The sequence below is a fragment of the Aythya fuligula genome, chromosome 1 (assembly GCF_009819795.1).
Source record: "Aythya fuligula isolate bAytFul2 chromosome 1, bAytFul2.pri, whole genome shotgun sequence".
NCBI lineage: Eukaryota > Metazoa > Chordata > Aves > Anseriformes > Anatidae > Aythya > Aythya fuligula.
In genome coordinates this window covers 75,147,020-75,165,672 of record NC_045559.1, presented here as the reverse complement: position 1 = coordinate 75,165,672, position 18,653 = coordinate 75,147,020, and the positions used below count along the sequence as shown (strand labels likewise).

General features: G+C 36.6%; 1 protein-coding gene across 5 annotated transcripts in view; it reads left to right on the top strand.

Moving 5' to 3' along the window:
• The window catches only part of ARNTL2 (aryl hydrocarbon receptor nuclear translocator like 2), a 39,530-nt gene extending 20,877 nt beyond the window's left edge, over positions 1 to 18,653 (top strand). For 4 of the 5 annotated variants that reach the window (XM_032182043.1, XM_032182059.1, XM_032182069.1 and 1 more), the window contains 9 exons: positions 484 to 627; positions 2,333 to 2,573; positions 3,561 to 3,667; positions 4,252 to 4,402; positions 5,613 to 5,668; positions 6,426 to 6,534; positions 14,604 to 14,691; positions 15,379 to 15,487; positions 16,643 to 18,653. In XM_032182043.1, the coding sequence (XP_032037934.1) occupies positions 484 to 627; positions 2,333 to 2,573; positions 3,561 to 3,667; positions 4,252 to 4,402; positions 5,613 to 5,668; positions 6,426 to 6,534; positions 14,604 to 14,691; positions 15,379 to 15,487; positions 16,643 to 16,776 (1,139 nt within the window). In that variant the 3' untranslated portion in view covers positions 16,777 to 18,653. The remainder of the gene's footprint in view (positions 1 to 483; positions 628 to 2,332; positions 2,574 to 3,560; positions 3,668 to 4,251; positions 4,403 to 5,612; positions 5,669 to 6,425; positions 6,535 to 14,603; positions 14,692 to 15,378; positions 15,488 to 16,642) is intronic. The other variant, XM_032182051.1, reaches the window with a different exon arrangement.

Here is an 18,653-nt window from a genome sequence, read left to right as displayed (position 1 = left end):
GAACATGGGATAAAATACTTCAGTATCAAGAATCCCTGTCTTCTCTGAAAATGCTAAGTGTCAATCGTAATTTAACCAAATCTTATTTTGTTTGCAGTTATTTCTAATATGGAAAGCATTATGTACTCTGCAGCTAATAACTATTTTATAGCTGACTTTTATAAGCATTTTCACACTTCTATGTACCAAACAGAAGTTGAAAGTTTATAAAGCATATTTATTAAAATATAATTCAAAATGTCATGTATGGCTTAAGTTTAATTTGGTATTTCTTTTTAATTTTGGAATATGTGTGACAGCCACGTTTTCTCTGCCCTGTTTAAGTTATTAGACCTTTTTAATTTTTAATTGCCAGGACAAAAATTAGGCAACTGAACAGTAAGGAGAATGTACTAGAAACAGAAATGAAGATTAGGCCTTGGACTCAACAGTTTTATTGCTGGATTATTTTTTTTTTTAACTACTTTACTAAATTTTTATAAGCTGGCTTGCAAGTACACACAGATTTTCAAGCTGGACCAGCTCGACTGAATTCTGGCGCTCGACGTTCCTTCTTCTGTCGGATAAAATGTAGTAGGACCACAGTCAAAGAAGAGAAGGAGTGCTTGCCCAACCCAAAGAAGAAAGGTATTCAAACAGTGTAGCTGAAGTGGGGGCTTTCTGTCTTGAAATTTGGTATATTTAAGTTCCAAGTCAGTAGCATGACCCTTGTAGTTATCACTGACTTCACAAAGTAGCTGTAGTGAAGTGTAAATATTTACTGAAGAAACATCTTGAAAAACAGTCTAATTGTACTCTTTCTCCTCCCTGTTCACTCCTGAAAAGAGGGAGGGAGGAAGGAACCTGAGTTTCAGTGCCTGTTTAGGAGCATACGGTCTGTTCTAGTCAAATTTTAAAGTCTCAGGGAAATTTTTGAAAGCACTGGAGCAGATCAGAAGAATGAAACTAAATAACATGTCTTGAAGATAAATGTATGAATCAGGCCTGCAAAATCTACTGTTTCGGAGGAAAAAAAAAAAAAGCAAGTAAAAACTTTTTTTGTCTGATTTACATTTTGTGTTGTGTGTACTTACAAAGTATGAGTTTTCTGTTTTTGTTTTTTAATGGTGAAGTTAATTTATCAATGTAATTCCATTTATTTTTTTCCAATAATTTTAATCTAGTTTATAGTTTCAATTTAGTTTTGGTATGCCTGTGCAGCAAGTATATTCTTGTCAAGTTTTCAGTGAATTAATCTTTTTTTTAAAAAAATGTAATTTCCAGCTTTTGTTTAATACCTTGGCATTGATCTTTGCAAAAGTGTGCAGAAATTACTTGATCCTGAATAAATCTTCCTCCTTTTTTATTTCAAGAACCTGTTACTGTTGAGATATATATGTTACTCTTGAATGTACAAGAATAAATTTAAAAATAGGTCTGTCATTTTAAGTATATGGAATTCCATCTCCCTTGAATGTGCCAACTAATTTGATAAGACTATTTAACATATAAATGCTTCTTCAGGAAAGCACTATTCAGGGAGATCACACTGTAAATCTGCTAAACTGACAATCACAGCAGAATAAATACCTCCGTTTTTCATTTTACAGCGGTAATTGATGGTTTCCATAGTTGATAGAGTTAATGCAGTCAAATCTATGTAAATCATAATTTGGTAAGAATACTGTTATTAAGAGTATTTTGGCAACTTGTTCTAAAGATAGTTACTGCAGCACATGGTATGTTATATCTATGCATTGATGCAAATTAGGCTATTTACATATCATATAAGCAGTGTATGCTGTAACTTAAGTCTCTTTTGATATTTGTGTTCCAAGAAAAATTGAGGAATTCAGAAGCCTTACATAAATAGAAAGTAAGCTGGATTGTTTTGGGTTGCAATCTTGGTTGATTATTTTAGTAGCTGCAGTAAAAGTATATTAAGATCATAGTGTTCATATAAGATAAATTGATATAGAAGCTACAGAATGCTGCCATGGATAATTTTAATTTACAATATATAAGAAAAAATATAAAGAAAAAGTGATCTGTGAGTTACTAGACTGTGTTTTTGTGTTTTTTTTTTTTTTTTTCCTTTGAGACTGTTTGCACTGTCAACACCTATAACATATCTTACTAAATCTTATATAGGGCTAGAAGTGCTCTATCCAGGTAAGCCAAAATTAAGTAGTATAAAATTAATTTAAAAGTATTATGTAAAATTAATTATAGCCTTCTACAGTTGTTGTAGGTAAGCATAAAATATGACTGCTGCTATTATGGTGAAAGGAATAAACAACAACAACAAAAAATATTTTGAACCGTAACTGCTGATTTTATGTCTTTTTATTAGATCACAGGAAATACTGTACCATTCACTGTACTGGGTACATGAAGAACTGGCCTCCTAGCGAGGTGGGAGTAGAAGAGGAAAATGATGTGGAAAAGGACAGTAGTAACTTTAACTGTCTTGTTGCAATTGGGAGGTTACACCCTTACATTGTTCCACAAAAGAGTGGAGAGATAAAAGTCAAAGCAACAGAATTTGTTACACGATTTGCCATGGATGGAAAATTTGTTTACGTAGATCAGCGGTAAGCATTTTTTTCTGTAGTGAAGAGAAAATCAAAATGACACAGCTAGATAGGTTTTCTGATCTTTTCTGTGAGAAAGAAACATGATGTTTCAATCAGGATAGAATTTCTAGATTCTGTACACAGGAAGAGCTTTCTCCTGAATCAATGACTTTCTTTTTGGACTTTCTTTTTGTTAAACATAATGTAGCAAAAAAGTGTACCACTCTGTAGGAAAAGGTAGGCTATAAAGATGAAAATACATAATAAAATACACTCATGTATTTATTTGTAAAGAAAAATCTCAAGTTAGAGCTTCATATCTCTCTATATGACTTTTATTTGTTTATAAGTTGCACTGACAGAGAAAAAAGTAATAAGCACTTCAACAAAATTACTGCATGTTAAAATCTTCATATTTGGAACAAATACATTATATTTAAATGAGTTACCAAATTATTTCATTTGAAGTGAAAGCCAAGTTCCTATTTTCTGAACTTCTTTAAAAGGACTTTTGTCAGTAATATAGACTGAATTTCATTAATGACACTGGAGGATTTTTATTGCTTTCATTCATCTTTCATCTAAAAGTATCAGTTCAAACCTATTCCTTAACATGGCGGAGCAAAATTTAGCTATTTTTTAATGACTCATTATGTGGGTTCAGTACTCTGGCTAATTAGAAGAGCTAGTAATGATTTGTATTTTGTGTGCATTTAAATTGTGCATACACATGGTTTGCATGTTTAAACACTGTTACTTTGTCTTTCTATTGTCATTCGTTGCAAAATCTTGGTATCCTGTATTATTCATTGCAAACAGATCCAAGGTAAACTGCAGTTAATATTTCCTGTTGGTTTAGAGCTATACTAGTGCTGTATCTTTTCCCAAACATGAACACAAGCATCTATTTCTTTAAATATTCATTTTCTGCTTTATCTGATACTGAAGAAACCAAGCTTTGCAATTGTTTGAATCCACTGCAGTTCATGTTTTTATTTCTAACAGTGCAACAGCAATTTTAGGGTATCTGCCACAAGAGCTTCTAGGAACTTCTTGTTACGAGTACTGCCATCAAGATGATCACAATCATCTAGCTGAAAAACATAAAGAAGGTACAAAACAATTGGTCCTCCCAGGCTGTATACAACTACATGTAATTGCTATGTGAAAACAGTACAAATCAAAAAATCAGAAACTGGAAATTAATAAAGTTAAACAATCTTAGCATTGTCCCTTTCTACACCTACATGAAGACATGCCCACATAAAGCGTGTAAGAAAAACAGGGAGAAACTTCTGTTGTCTTGGATCTTGGTGCAGTGCTTTAATTGCAAGGGAATAACGTTAATGCTTCTTTCAACCTTCCGCTTCAATTCTTCTTTGTTAGAAAGAGGAATAAGTCCTCGAGAGCAAATATGACTAATCACTTAAATAAAGACACCAGTTATTAAAGTTCACCAAGTCTCCCTGCTAGTGGTTTGCAGAAACTTAGTACATGGGCTCATGTTTAAGATGAATAGCATTGTTATAAATGTAGTTTGATTTCAGTAGGGTTTCTGTCTTGCCAATTTTATGGCATTTGATTTGTATTTCTGATTGTCAAAAACATTTTGGCTTTATGATATCAGAAACTATTTTCTTTAGCTTAACTCTGTCCTCCAGAGTATTAGTGATCATAATTCTCCTTTCTTATTTAGTGTTGCAGAATAAAGAAAAAGTATTTACAAATTCCTACAAATTTAGAGCAAAAGATGGGACATTTGTTACTTTAAAGAGTCAGTGGTTTAGTTTCATGAATCCGTGGACCAAAGAACTGGAGTACATTGTATCAAACAACACTGTAGTATTGTAAGTAATTTGTTATATGAATTCCCTATGTTAATTTTTGTCTTATTTACAGCTAGCACTGATAGAAAGCAACCTGTTTAAGAAGCAGAACAAGACTAGAAAATATCAGCAGTGCACAAAGAGGTTGAGTAACCTGGGAAAACATTCTGCATTTACCAGTTGATTTTGATTTCAGGCTTAGGTTGTGGATTTAACTATGAAAAATGTGTGGTTCACTAGTAGAAAAATGGGAAAGAGTTTATTAAAGGAAGAGAGGAAAGATCTTTAAAGATAATAGATATGAAAAAATGGAAATGTGAAGTTACTTCTGCTTTTCTTCCTGAGCTTTGTAAGACTGCATGGTGGGCCTAATTTTAAGTGCTACCCTACCTGCCATGTGTCAGAATATGGAGAAGCATAATTGATAGATAGTAGAAATGCAAGGCAGGACAAGAAGATACTCTCCAAACTGATTGCAAAGGAAGAGCCTATGAGACAGTAAATGAATTGTTGGAGTGTGTGATTAGTTCTTCTTTTGTTACTTTTTTGTTCACTGAATCGTGCAATGGTGTTGTATTCGGATTGTTCAATAGATACTGAGGTTCTTTACCAATGACGGGGTTTTTGGGAGGGAGAGGACAGGGATTCTATTTCTGTTAGATCAAGTTGTCAAGGGAGCCTTTAACCCATTTTGTAATTAGTTCATGTCTTAAGTCAACATTGTCCACCTATTTTGCCCATGTCTTTTTTCCTCAAAAAAACAGTGAAGAGAAGTTAAAGCAGCATGTGCTGCCCAACAGACAAAGGCCACTTCTACCTGCCCTGGAGATCCAGGCATCCACAGCTGTCTGGAGGAGGAGAAAGTAGGCAGCAGCTGCAGGCAGACAGTAGCCACTGGCCTGTCCTAGTAGCAGTTGTTTCTTCTTAACTGCTCTCCGACCTAGGAATAAAAAGGGCAGCCTTGTTCTCTTGGCATGGAACACAAATAAATTGACTGTTCTTTTTTATTTGGGGAATAAGTGGAAATGAGTATTTCTCTTAGTGCCTCATAACTATCAAACAGTACAAAGGTTGAACAATGAAACATGTAAGGAATATTGCATTTTATCACCAGCTTGAGGATATTAGTTTTCCTGTGTAAAGTATTGATTGAAATCAAACACAAATACACTGGATCTTGCCATTGAAAATGTTGCTGATTTTTGTGTTTTCTTTTTTATTTAAATTTCAGAGGTCACAATGAGTCTGCTGAAGAACATATACCCTATGCTTCCCAGCCTACAGAAGGCAAGTGTCTCTTCTTACAGTTATCATAGGTGTATCTTCTGATGGATCATTAATGTTTTAGGTTTATTGAATCCAGGATTTAAGGCTAAGCTGTTTTGCAAGGGAGAAGTTTTTTAAAATATTTCTAGTGACAATTTCTAGCTACTTGCAGCATCCTAATTCATGTAATTTAGATTAATGTGATGAGAAGGGCTTGCAGCATCTCTTTTCCCTCTAGAAATTTCTACTATAGCTAGGTTTTTGCTGATAGAATATCATGTTTCTGCTACAACCTTTTCTTGTTTTGTTTTGTTTTTTTCTTTTCTCCAGTTTTCTGCAGAAATACAATTGCAATGACTTTACCTACATAATAAAGGGTGATGAATATTTTGTTAACAGTTCTGTGGTATGCACATACTCTGGTCTCTGAGGTTTTCTTTTACCTTACTAGATATTTTTCTTTAACAGCATGTTTCTGAAAGTCCAACTTGTTCTCCTTATGCTTTTTGCTTTGACTGAGATGAGAAATGGTAATAATTAAAGCTAGTAACTTCATTACTGAAGTTCAGCAGTGTTGACATTTATATTATTCAGTTATCTTTATATTTCAAGTAAGACTTATCCACCAGGAGGTTAGTATTTTAAGGAATTTAATTTCTGAAAAAAGGGAACAAAAACTGCTTTAAAGTGAATCCTCGAGGTGATTGTTCCATGCTATGTAATAAAATGTCTACAAATTTTAGATTTTATTCTAATTTATTTTATTTTTTAACTGTAGATGCTGTTAAACAATCTTTAGTGAGTGTACCTGGAATGTCCTCTGGAACGGTTCTTGGTGCTGGCAGTATAGGAACCGAAATTGCAAATGAAATATTAGAATTGCAAAGGTAATAAGCACTTAACATCGTATGTTAGGATTTTAATTAAAGATGGAGAAGAGGCATATGTGATTATGTGGGGACTGTTCAAGTTTCATTTTTAATATATGTATTAAATTATTTTTTTTGTTCAACAATGGTGTTATGAGGTACCAATTATAACCTAATATAGGTCTCATGCATGGCAGTACACATCACAAGCCTTGATAAATAGTTTTGTTCTGGGCATGCAATTTCCTTTGTTAATGGAAGAATTATATAACTATGATTTCAAAAGTATTACTGTGATGCTTCTTCACTTGAGATTGAAATGGGTAGATATTTCATTAGGGAATGGAAAATCAGTTGCCTGTGAGTAGCATTTATATTTTTCTAATAGTGTAACTCTGCCAGCAGAGACTTCTTTGAAACAGTAACCAGTGGAGTGCTTTCATAGCCTGTCTTGTCCCTTTCCTAATTGTCCTGCAGGTAGGCTAAAATAATAGTTCAGTAGCTCCCCAGTACCCAGCTGTAGATTTAAAAAAAACATAACTGCATCATTCCAAATGGGAATCCGTCCTAGATTTATGCTGTTAAAGACTGACCCTTTTAAAATTAACTAGTTTTAGTAGATTTGTAGCATAGCCAGTGAATTATAAAGGAAGAAATATAATTTTAATGTGAAAATGTACTTCTGTGTTTTTTGTATTGGGCATCCACAGTGGTGCCTGACTTGCTTATAGAGAGGTTATTACTCTATTTCAGTTTGCACCATATCAGATTTGTTGTTTAAGAACATTTTTAAAAAGCCTCTGAGGCTAATTCCAGGATTTGGGGATTCACAAGCACAGAAAAAGTCCAGTTTTGGTTACAACTCTTTTGGGAGTCAAGGTTTCCCCAGAAGCTCCAAGCACTTTTGTTAAGATCAAACATAGCATAGGGTACTATCATCTCATTAGGACAGGACAAGTCATCTGACTGTTAGTTTTGGCTAATGAAGCGATCTCTTAGACTTTAAATCTTTAACTTCCAGTTTCAAGTAAAGAAATGCAAACAAATTGTTTATGTCTACGGAGCAGTGTATTCCAAGGATCCTTGTAATTCTTTCCAGTGACACTTTTGCAACAGTACCTAAAGGACCATAGTGTAATACTAAATCGTCCAGTAAGAGATACACCAATTTTGGAAACAATGGTAGATGTGTAAGGAATAGTTTAATATGCCATAACATAGTCAGCTTCTGCTATTTCATTAGCAGATGTCTGACTCCTCAGCTCATCTGTGAGGATATTATGAGAGGCAATGTCAAAAAAATTACCTATATCAATGTAGCATCCACTACTAAATGCCTTGGTCCACCAAGCTAGTCACCTTATTGTGAAAGGTTATCAGATTGGTTAAGCATGATTTCCTCTTCATAAATCCATGCTGAATTCCAGAATTACAGATTGTCTCCTCATAACATGGCTGTCTTCTCAGCTGTCTCTTCATCGGAACACAGTAAAAACCATGGCCAGAGCCTAAGAATGATGAGTCATGGTGGTAGATGTTTCTTACTCTGTTTCACATATTTCAGAGTCACTTTCCAACAATTAAGTCATATCCCTTTATTAGAATAGTCAAATTGAACAGGGACTCATTCCTTTTGAATGGAAGGAAGAAAGGAATAAATAATTCCATAGTGATAGGAGGAAAGGACTGCTATTTTAAAAATAAAAATAAAAAATCCACCTCCAGCATGTTGACAGGTTGCTGGGATTATCTGTAAAGAAGAGGAAAAGCACTGTCAACAAAAGCAATAAAATTGGGATGTTAAACTTTGGTAATACCATTTTTAATGTTCTCTCATTAATACCACCTATAAATGGAAAGTGTTATTTTTATCAACTCTTCTGAAAGACCAAAGCTGGTAGTTCTCATCTCTGATGATCAACACCCAGGCATGAGACAAGAGCTTAACTTGATACCTCTTCTTGGAGCTTCAGCCAGGTCAATGTTATGTTCTTGATTGAGATCACTTGACCTTTGCTGAAAGGTATGTAGATCGTACATGTCATCAGCCTAAGAAAACCAGTTTATTAGGTGGATGAAAAATAAATTGCTGGATGAGGAATGAAAGAATGCATTCCTGTGAGTTTTCTTTGAAGCTACCCCTTGAAAGTTTTGATATCTGTGTTTTTTAAGAACCACAAGCAATACTCTTCATAATACTACAGAAACACAATTTCAGGTGCAGTATCTTCCTAAGCAGCAGAGGAAAATTTTGTGAGCTTTTTATGAAGATCAAGCCAACTCACTACTCTTCTGTGACAGTTCTTAGAGTTCAGCAGGTCGTAAGAGAGCAAAATTTTCATCTTAGAAAATGGAGGAATCCATCATAACAGAAAGAATTGTGGAATTTGAAGAGTGTGATATTAAATTAATCTCCCCAGTTTGGAGGAGGTTACTTTAATAAGAGTTGTTTGTTGTTTTGTTTTGTTTTTTTTTTAATGGATATTTAAATGGAATTCTGCTGTGGAGTTGAGGCACATACGAACAAGGTCTCTTTAGAGATGTTTCAGGGGAGTATTTATTACTGCACTTCCTTCCTAAGAAGAACAAATGTTCCTAGTCTCCTACAGACCTTACAGAAATTGAGTTTATTTATCAAAAAGTTAAATATTAACACTGCCATAATTTTCTGTCATTCTGTTTGCCTATCATAAGCTTGAAGCTCTTGATGATGCACATCTCCCTATCTATCAAAGATTCATTTTGTAGATGTCTTGTTTCATCATGTAAGAAAAGTATGGCTTGACTCCTTAATGGAACAGCAGTTTAATGCAACAGGACATTTACCCCTCTTTGTCTGATTTATCAAAACATCTTTTAATCAAGATCTAGTCACAGTGATAGGCCAGACTTGCTTCTCATTTGAAAAGTGCAACTGCTATGAGAAATTAAAACAAACTGTGTGAGTTCTAGGTTCAAATACCAACTTTTCAGGAAAATATTTTTGAAGGTACTGGCAGCAACGACCACATGCCTTACGAAGCTGTATCAGATAGTCTTATTTTTCAATTCATTGATTGACCTTTGTTTTTCCCATTTACATGCACATCTTGAACACTTTTTAGAACAGGAAATAGTGTTATATTGCTTTCCTTGGGAACAATCATACTACTTCTCAACTAATAATCTCATTATCAATAATCTAATTAACCTCTAATTAATCTAATTAACCTCTGATTAATAATCCAATTAATCTCATTTATAATCTAATAAACTAAAAAACTATTAAATCTCATTGGGATCAGTGTTGACAAGCAGACTTGTCTTATTAACACATGACTTTAAGACTGGTGCAATCGGCAGAACTTTGGGTTTGTTGATCATGGGAAGGTCTACATGACACTGGGGCTGCTGGCACCATGTAGGATGTGCCTCTCTCAGAGGTGGGAAAAGGATTTTTGCCCAGGAGTTAGCGGAGCTGATAGATAGGTCTTTAAACTGGAGTTGAAGGGGGAAAGGGATAAAACTAGGCCTGCCATTGATAAGCTAAAGCATGGCACACTAGAATCAGAGGGACTGTGTGCTAGTGAGGTCCTTCGGTCTGCTACACAAGGTGCTGCGTGCAGTGAGGAGTATTTGAAGTGCTACTACACAAACACACACAGTATGAGGAATAAAATGGAGGAGATAGAAGTCTTGGCCTGTTCTCACAGCTACGACATCATCGGCATAAGCGAAACCTGGTGGGATGAGTCCTGTGACAGGTGTGCTGCAATAGGTGGTCACAGGCTCCTCAGGAGGGATAGGCAGGGCAGACAAGGTGGGGGGGTGGCAATGTATGTGAAGGAGGGGCTGGACTATGTGGAACTTGAAGTTGGCGATGGCAAAGTTGAGAGCCTCTGGGTAAGGATTAAGGGATGAACAAATAAAGGGGATGTCATTGTGGGAGTCTATTACAGACCACCTGGCCAGAATGACGCTGCTGATTAATTATTCTTTGAGGAACTAAGAGATACCTCAAGATCAGCTGCCATCATCCTTATGGGGAACTTCAACTTGCCAGACGTCAACTGGGATTACCACACTGCCAACACAAATAGGTTCAGGAGGTTCCTAAAGCACCTCGATGATAACTTCTTGGTGCAGGTGCTAAGGGAGCCCACTAGGAAAGGTGCCTTCCTAGATCTGTTGCTGGAGAACAGAGAGGGTCTTGTGGGGGATGTGGTAATTGGCGGCCATCTTGGTCATAGTGACCATGAAGTGGTTGAGTTTGAAATTTTTGGTGACAGAAGGAAAACTGCCACCAAAACTCCAGCCCTAGATATGGGGAGAGCAGACTTCAGGCTGCTCAGGGAACTAGTCAGCAAGGTCCCCTGGGAAACTGCTTTTGAAGGTGTTGACGTCCATTAGTGCTGCTCAGTCTTTAAGCACTGCCTCCTAAAAGCACAAGATTAGGCAATTCCAAACTATGGAAGTCAAGCAGGTGGGACAGAAGGCTGTCCTGGCTGATCAGAAATCTTCTTCTGGAGCTTAGGCATAAAAAGAAAGTGTATGACTGCTGGAAGCAGTGTCAGGCAACATGGAAGGAATACAGGGACACTGTTTGTGTTTGTAAGGAGAAAATTCATATGGACAAAGCCCAATTAGAGTTGAAGCTGGCCAGGTCTGTGGGAGACGATAAAAAGGGGTTTTTTTTAGATATGTGAACAGAAAAAGGAGAACCAAAGAAAACATAGGTCAGCTACTTGATGGGAAAGGTCACCTCACAGACAAGGACATAGGCAAAGCAGAGTCGTTTAATGCCTTCTTTGCCTCCGTCTTCAATGCTGATGATGGATTTCGGGACCCCAGGTGCCCTGAGCTGGAGGACCGTGATGGTGGGAATGATAAACTCCCAACCAAACCTGAAGGTATGCAGGATTTGCTGCTCCACCTGGATCCGTGCATGTCCATGGGTCAATGGGATTCATCCCAGGGTGCTTAGAGAGCTGGTTGACATCATTGTGGGACCTCTCTCAATTGTTTTTCAACAGTCTTGGGAATCTGGAGAGGTCCCAATAGACTGGAAGCTGGCAAATGTTGTGCCAATTTTCAGGAAGGGCAAGGAAGAGAACCCTGACAATTACAGGCCTGTCAGTCTCACATCATCGCCTGGTAAAATTATGGAGAAGATTATCCTTGAAGTTATTGAAGTGCACCTAGGGGACAATGCAGTTGTTGGTCCCAGACAACATGGGTTCACAAGCTATAGGTCCTGTTTTACTAACTCGATTTCCTTTTATGATAAGATCACCCATGTAGTCGATGAAGGGAAAACAGCTGATGTGATTTTTCTGGATTTCAGTAAAGCTTTTGACACGGTTTCCCATAGGATCCTACTGGACAAAATGTCCAGCATACAACTTAACAAAAACATCATATGATGGGTGAGCAAATGGCTGACAGGCAGGGTTCAAAGGGTTGTGGTATGTGGGGCTACTACATCAGGCTGGCAGATGGTCACTAGTGGGGTCCCTCGAGGCTCCATTTTAGGGCCAGTCCTCTTCAATGTTTTTATAAATGATTTGAATGTAGGACTAGAAGGTGTTTTGAGCAAATTTGCTGATGACACTAAACTTGGAGGAGTTGTTGGCTCTGTTGAGAGTGGAAAGGCCTTGCAGAGAGATCTGGACAGACTGGAGAGCTGGGTGATCACCAGCTGCGTGAAGTTTAAGAGCAAGTGCCGGGTCCTGCACCTGGACGGGGCAACCCTGGCTGTACGTACAGACTCAGTGACAAGACGCTGGAGAGCAACCCCACAGAGGGGGATCTGGGGGTTGTGGTTGACAGCAAGTTGAATATGAGCCAGCAGTGTGCCCTGGCAGCCAGGGGGGCCAGCTGTATCCTGGAGTGCATCAAGCACAGCATTGCTAGTCGGTCAAGGGAAGGGATTGTCCTGCTCTACTCTGCGCTGGTGCGGCCTCGCCTCAAGTACTGTGTGCAGTTCTGGGCACCATTGTACAAAAATGATGTAAAACTGTTGGAGAGTGTCCAGAGGAGGGCTATGAAGATGGTGAAGGGCCTAGAGGGGAAGATGTATGAGGAGCGGCTGAGGTCACTTGGCCTGTTCAGCCTGGAAAAGAGGAGGCTGAGGGGAGACCTCATCACAGTCTACAGCTTCCTCACAAGGGGCAGTGGAGGGGCAGGCACCGATCTATTCTCTTTAGTGACCAGCGATAGGACCTGCGGGAATGGTGTCAAGCTGTGATGGGGAGGCTCAGGCTGGATATCAGGAAGAGGTTCTTCACTGAGAGGGTTGTCGTGCACTGGAACAGGCTCCTCAGGGAAGCAGTCACAGCACCAAGCCTGTCAGAGTTTAAGAAGCAATTGGACTGTGCACTTAATCACATGGTCTGAATTTTTGGGTAGACCTGTGTGGTGCCAGGAGTTGGACTCGATGATCCTTGTGGGTCCCTCCCAACTCGGGATATTCTATGATTCTGTAATAGACAGAATGTAAGAATATTCTGAGAGCAAAAATGTTTTGCTTGCCAGCTCAATGAACCACAGTGCTTGGAACCCTTGTAATCTCAAGCAGGCATGTCTATTTCAGTGATCTTAGTTGTCCACGGACACTGGAAATTGCAAATCAACCTACGCTGAACAGTTATGAAAAGAAGCCAGCTGTGGAAAGGAGCAGTTGCACTGTGTGACTGGGATCTTTGGCACTGCGTTTATTTTGCAGTCCTGTATCTTGGAGTGGGACTGGGAGGAACTAGTTTTTAAAGTCTGTAAGAGGAAAAGGCATTCACATGTACAAATGGTTGTTGAAGGGTCATCAGTAAGTACTGAGTGTTTCTGTAGATGTCTGAGCATCATTGCTTGCAGCCAGATGTAGTTCAGTTTTCCAAAATAGTTGCAGAAAAATAGTGCTGTATTTATTTTCCAGTTGGAGAGTAGAACTTGATGCTATTTCTTCATTTTCTTTTATATGAATTCAGGTTACTATCTCCCACATGCTGAGGCAGTCAAAATTAGACAAAAGAGTGGCCAACAAAAGTTGACACCAGCACTTTTTCATCAAATACTTCTGTGGTTACAGGCACAATCCAATAGAATGACTGTGTTTAATACCTGAATTTCCTCTCATTTTTTAATATCGGTAAGACAGATGGCTTTCAAGCTGTGCATCAGGCATCACTAAACTTTAACAAAAAATTCAGGGCTATGTCCACACTTCTACTAATGAGCATTTCTGAATCAGTTTAACAAGTGAGGAATGATCATTTCAGTTACAGCAGTACTAAAATCTATTCGGTCTGGAATTTGTCCCAGCTTTTAGAGATGACAGCACTGCTTACCAAACTGTACATCGAAATGTAAGGAGCTAATAAATGTTCTGTGCAAGTAACTAGACTTACTTAAGATAGGTTGTTGATTAATCCATATCCTGTCTTTCCTGCTGTACCACATTTTGGATCTGAGGAAGTGGTGGAAACTGAAGTATCCAGAGTGCTCCACTTCTATAGCCTTGTCCTTTGCGAGTCGGGAAGAGTGTGGGGGGGAAATGTGAGCAAGCTATCCAAAGGGCCCTGGTATGACATTTTCATTGTTAGTTTCATATCCAGCGTGTTTGGTGAGGGAGGATGAGCAGGATCTCAAAGAATTTTGGTAACAAACTAAGTGTACTTTATTTTTGGTTGGAGTTTAACGAAAACAGGGAAAGACAGGTATCTACAATAATAGTAGAGGGAGTATTAAGTGTATTGTTAGTTTAGCAGAACTTCCTCATGTTGTACATATTACGTATGTATTTCAAATGCACCTATTTGTACCAGTGTGCCTAATTCTGAAACATTTGACTCTCTGCTTTGTCACTGCTGCTGATTGAAGAGAAAAATGAGTGTGCTCAAGTACTAATGACCTATGGACTTTACTGATCTCTTCTGTTCTTTGCATTATCGATAGAAGAGCAAGAGCACTTAGAATCTTCAGGAGAATTTAAGCCAACTTTATCTCAGATTAGCTGGCTCAAACTTCATCACTGGGGAGATCTGCTGGGTTCTGCAACAGGCTGTTTTTCATGATCAATGTGACTTGGTAAATCAATTATACATATAAAATTTTAGGTTGGATTCTTCACCATCTGGGGAGTTAAGTCCATCACATCTCTTGAGAAAGTCACCTTCTCCAGCTTTAACTGTAAACTGCAGCAATGTGAGTATATCACTGCCTGTAAAAATAAATAAATAAATAAAATACCAGTTCTTGCTTTCTCTCAAACATTTTTTCCTCTACTTTATATATTTTGCTGGTATGTTTGCAGTAGGATGACTTCTATCTCTATTGTTGCTAGCCTAGTTTTCACAAGTGCAAAAGGTAATTTAAAACTACTTAGATCTTTGTCGTGATTGTAGCAAGATGCAAAATAATAATAGAAGAGATGCAATTTCCTAATTCCTATAGTTCAATGCATCTCTAACATAGGAGGTATGAGGATTTTTATCATTTAGCAAGAATGTGTTGATATTAACTATTATAGATGATGTGAATGGGAATTTGTACTTTATGGTACTATATGTGGAGAGCATGTACCAGTACATTTTGTTGTGCTGGATTTATTTGCTGAATATTGAAGTAGACACTTAATAGTGCAGATGTCATCACAGTGAAATAGTCTTGACAGATGTGTAAGTATCACCTTTTATTTAAGCAAAGTCCAGTGCGATGTGAACTTTAAAAAAATAATAATAAAACACAATAGGTCTTCTTTGATACACATTTTTCATTAACTCTTATCTAGTTCTTAATGCTTTTATGGAAATTTATAACATTCCAGTAATGTAATAATTGTGACTAAATTTAGAATTTAATTCTGTCCTTCTACTATTTCTGTTCTTTTAGGTGCCAGATAAGGAGTTGATTCAGTTATGTCCTTCAGAAGTAGAAGTTCTACAGACTTCAGAACAAAATCAGGGTGCTATTCCATTTCCGAGTAATGAACCTCTCCTCAGTAAGATTTATTTCTCTTTGGGTATTTGGGGACTACAGGGAAAGACATTTATAATAAAATTTGTATTTTTTGAGTGCACCAGTATACAACCATGTATAAATTACAAAGTTTCAAGAGTCAGTGTTTGTCTTAAGATGAGTGAACTCTTAAAAGAGATGTGTTGTCACTGGAAGATGAACAGCAAAATCAGTTGTTCGTTCTCATGACAGAAATAACATCCAGCAATACAAGTTTACCATTATTTTCTTGCATTCCACCATTTTAATTAGGTACTTAAAGTTTTTTTCTGCAGAAGAAAGAGATAGGTAAGAATAAGTATGGTAGCGCAATGTAAAGGATTTGGTTGTAACTTGTGAACTACTGTACTTATTGTACTTCATGTCTTTCTTAACTACAAACTGTGAAGAGCTACATAAAAACAGCTGACAAAAATGTTTTAGAACTTTTTCTTTCCCTCCTTCAAGAATGCAGTAAGCCAGAAGTTTGGATATAGGATTCCTTGGCTCTGGAAGAGGAGAATGCCGTGGTATTAATTTTAACATTAAAGGCAAAGTGCTGTTAAAGTCATGTTTATGCTTATCCTGTACCTCAGCTCTTAGAAATTTTTCCACCTACCTCTTTTATGATCAGTTATTAGAGCTTAATTTATAACCTATAGCTGTCTTCCAGTTGAGCTATGATCCTCAGAAAAGAATTTGTAAAAACTTTTTTTTTCAAGATATGCAAGGAAACATTTTTCACTGATACTTGAGCTAAAACTTTTTTACTGTTGTTAAAGGCGAAGGTACAGAGTTGATTTCTGGAGCTGACACATAGTAACTCATGAGGTTTCAGGAGTCCATCCAGCATAGTACATCAGATGAAAATTTGGGCATATCATTGTGTTTCCCACTAAGGTGACAATAACTAGGAAGCAGCTTTCTACTTTGGAGGCATGAACTTCACTGCATGGATACAAGGTTTCTTAGCTAGCAGTTGACTGTCTGCAGATAGGCCTTATTTCTATCGTCTCTACTTTTTTAGTTTTTAACATTTGCATGTAAATGTTTGCCTCATCTTTGAAAAAAAGTGTCATTTAAAAACAAATCTGTTTTGAAAGTTACCATATTATTCATGCTTTGTACTGCATACGTAAATATTTTAATAATTTTATAGGTGGTAATTCTCAGCTGGACTTCACAATATGTGAAAATGATGACACTGCTATGACTGCTCTTATGAATTACTTGGAGGCTGATGGAGGACTTGGAGATCCAGCTGAACTCAGTGATATACAATGGGCTCTCTAGTTTTGCTTTTTTTGAAATAAGGAGGAATTTTAAGTTCTTAATGCACAACAACCATACATCCTCAGTACTGTACTATGACTTTTTTATTGTTGCATTTGAATTCATACATACTATCAATGTATTTTTAAAGACTGAAGCCTTGTTCACAGACAGTTTCTGCTGCAACTATGGAAAAATGCAGTATTTTTTTTATGATGGGGAACCTTGACGTTTTAATACCGAAGTATCTGTAACTGGAATGCTTAAAACACAGCTATATTTTTTCTAAGAAGCTTTAACCAAAAGGTACTGTACAATGTACAGAATATTTTTTCTTAAATTTAACACTTTTATTTATTTTTTGTTTCAAATGAGAGAATATTGGTTATCTGTGTTACTTTCTCTAGAATCTAGTCTACTTACAGAATCTAAAAATATTTATAACTATTAAATTTCATTAAAATGATAATATGCACACACTACAGTTGTAAAATAAGGTTTTGTAATTCTTAAGTGATGCAGTTTGTGATTCCTTGCTCTTTCAGAAGTGCAGTTTTTGTAGTCAAAAGTGAAAATGCAGCATACAATTCTGCGAGCAAGGATTAGACCGTCATACCAATTGGAAGAAAAAGTTGTGAGAAAAATAATTTCAATCATCTGCCAGTACACAAACATGATAAGAGTATGAGAAAAGAGAAACAAAATCTTTGCTACATTGTATTATTCATAAAGTATTACTAGAGGGGCAATGCATGGAACCTAAGAAAAGTAATGCTGTAACTGTAATAAAGCACTTTAGTCTCATCACTAATTATTGCTAACTAGAGAATTTTGACCAGATTGTCTTAGTTCCAGAATGAGGATAGATAGCATTGTCTATTAGTGGAAAATGTTAAAATTCTGTAGAATCTTTTATAGTATCTATGTTTGGGAGAGATTAGGTGATTTCATATTTCTTGAGTCTATGACTTTTTAAAATACTTGTGTAATACAGTGCTGTCTATAAGTAAATGCTATATAGAATGATCTTCTGAGGAACAGCTTTTCCAAGACCTGTATACCAGTTACAGCAGATTACTCAAGAACATGGCATTAAATAGGTTGCTTTAAAGCCATATAGCATTAATATATAAAGTGTATCTTTTTCTTTCTGATATTAAAGGTATAGATAAATGTGTGTGTCAGTTATATATCATAAAAGCATACTTTTTTTTTTTAATTAATTCACGTAATGAAAGGAAAGCCTTCAAAGATGTTTGATATATGTGCATCTTTGTTTGATACAAACATTAAAACTTGACCGCAGGTACTGCCATAAGCACTCTTACATTTGTTTGAACTGTAAAGATGAGCAATAGGCAGCCCGTTTCAGATTTTGCAAAGGCTGAAGTGTGAACAAAAGATAACTTCTCTAAATAGCCGCCAGATGTCATGCTTCTACTGTTGGATGACTACCCTTTCATGAATGAATACAAAATTTTGTTGTACATTGACTTGCTATGCTTTGATGGAGCAGCTTTATATCTTACAGATACGGATTGTTTCAGAAATGATGAATTTTTGGTGACATCTTGTACAAGTTTTCTAGAATGGCTTGTTGGATTTTTTTTCTGTTTTTAGATATTTTGAACTGAACTTGCATGTCATTTCCTGCATTCACGGTTTTTTAAAGACATGGGGCCAAAATTACCTGTTGTTTAGCTTTATTGGAATAAACTGTTCTGTTTCTTAACAGAAAATGAGTTTGGGACTATATCATAAAGCAAAGTGAGAAGAATAAACAAACATTTTCTAAAAATCGATTGAATTGTACAACTGTAAAATAAGAATTGCAGTTTTTGCCATTATGAAATGTATTTTTCATTTTCTGTGTTTTTGACCATTAAGGTAAAAATCAA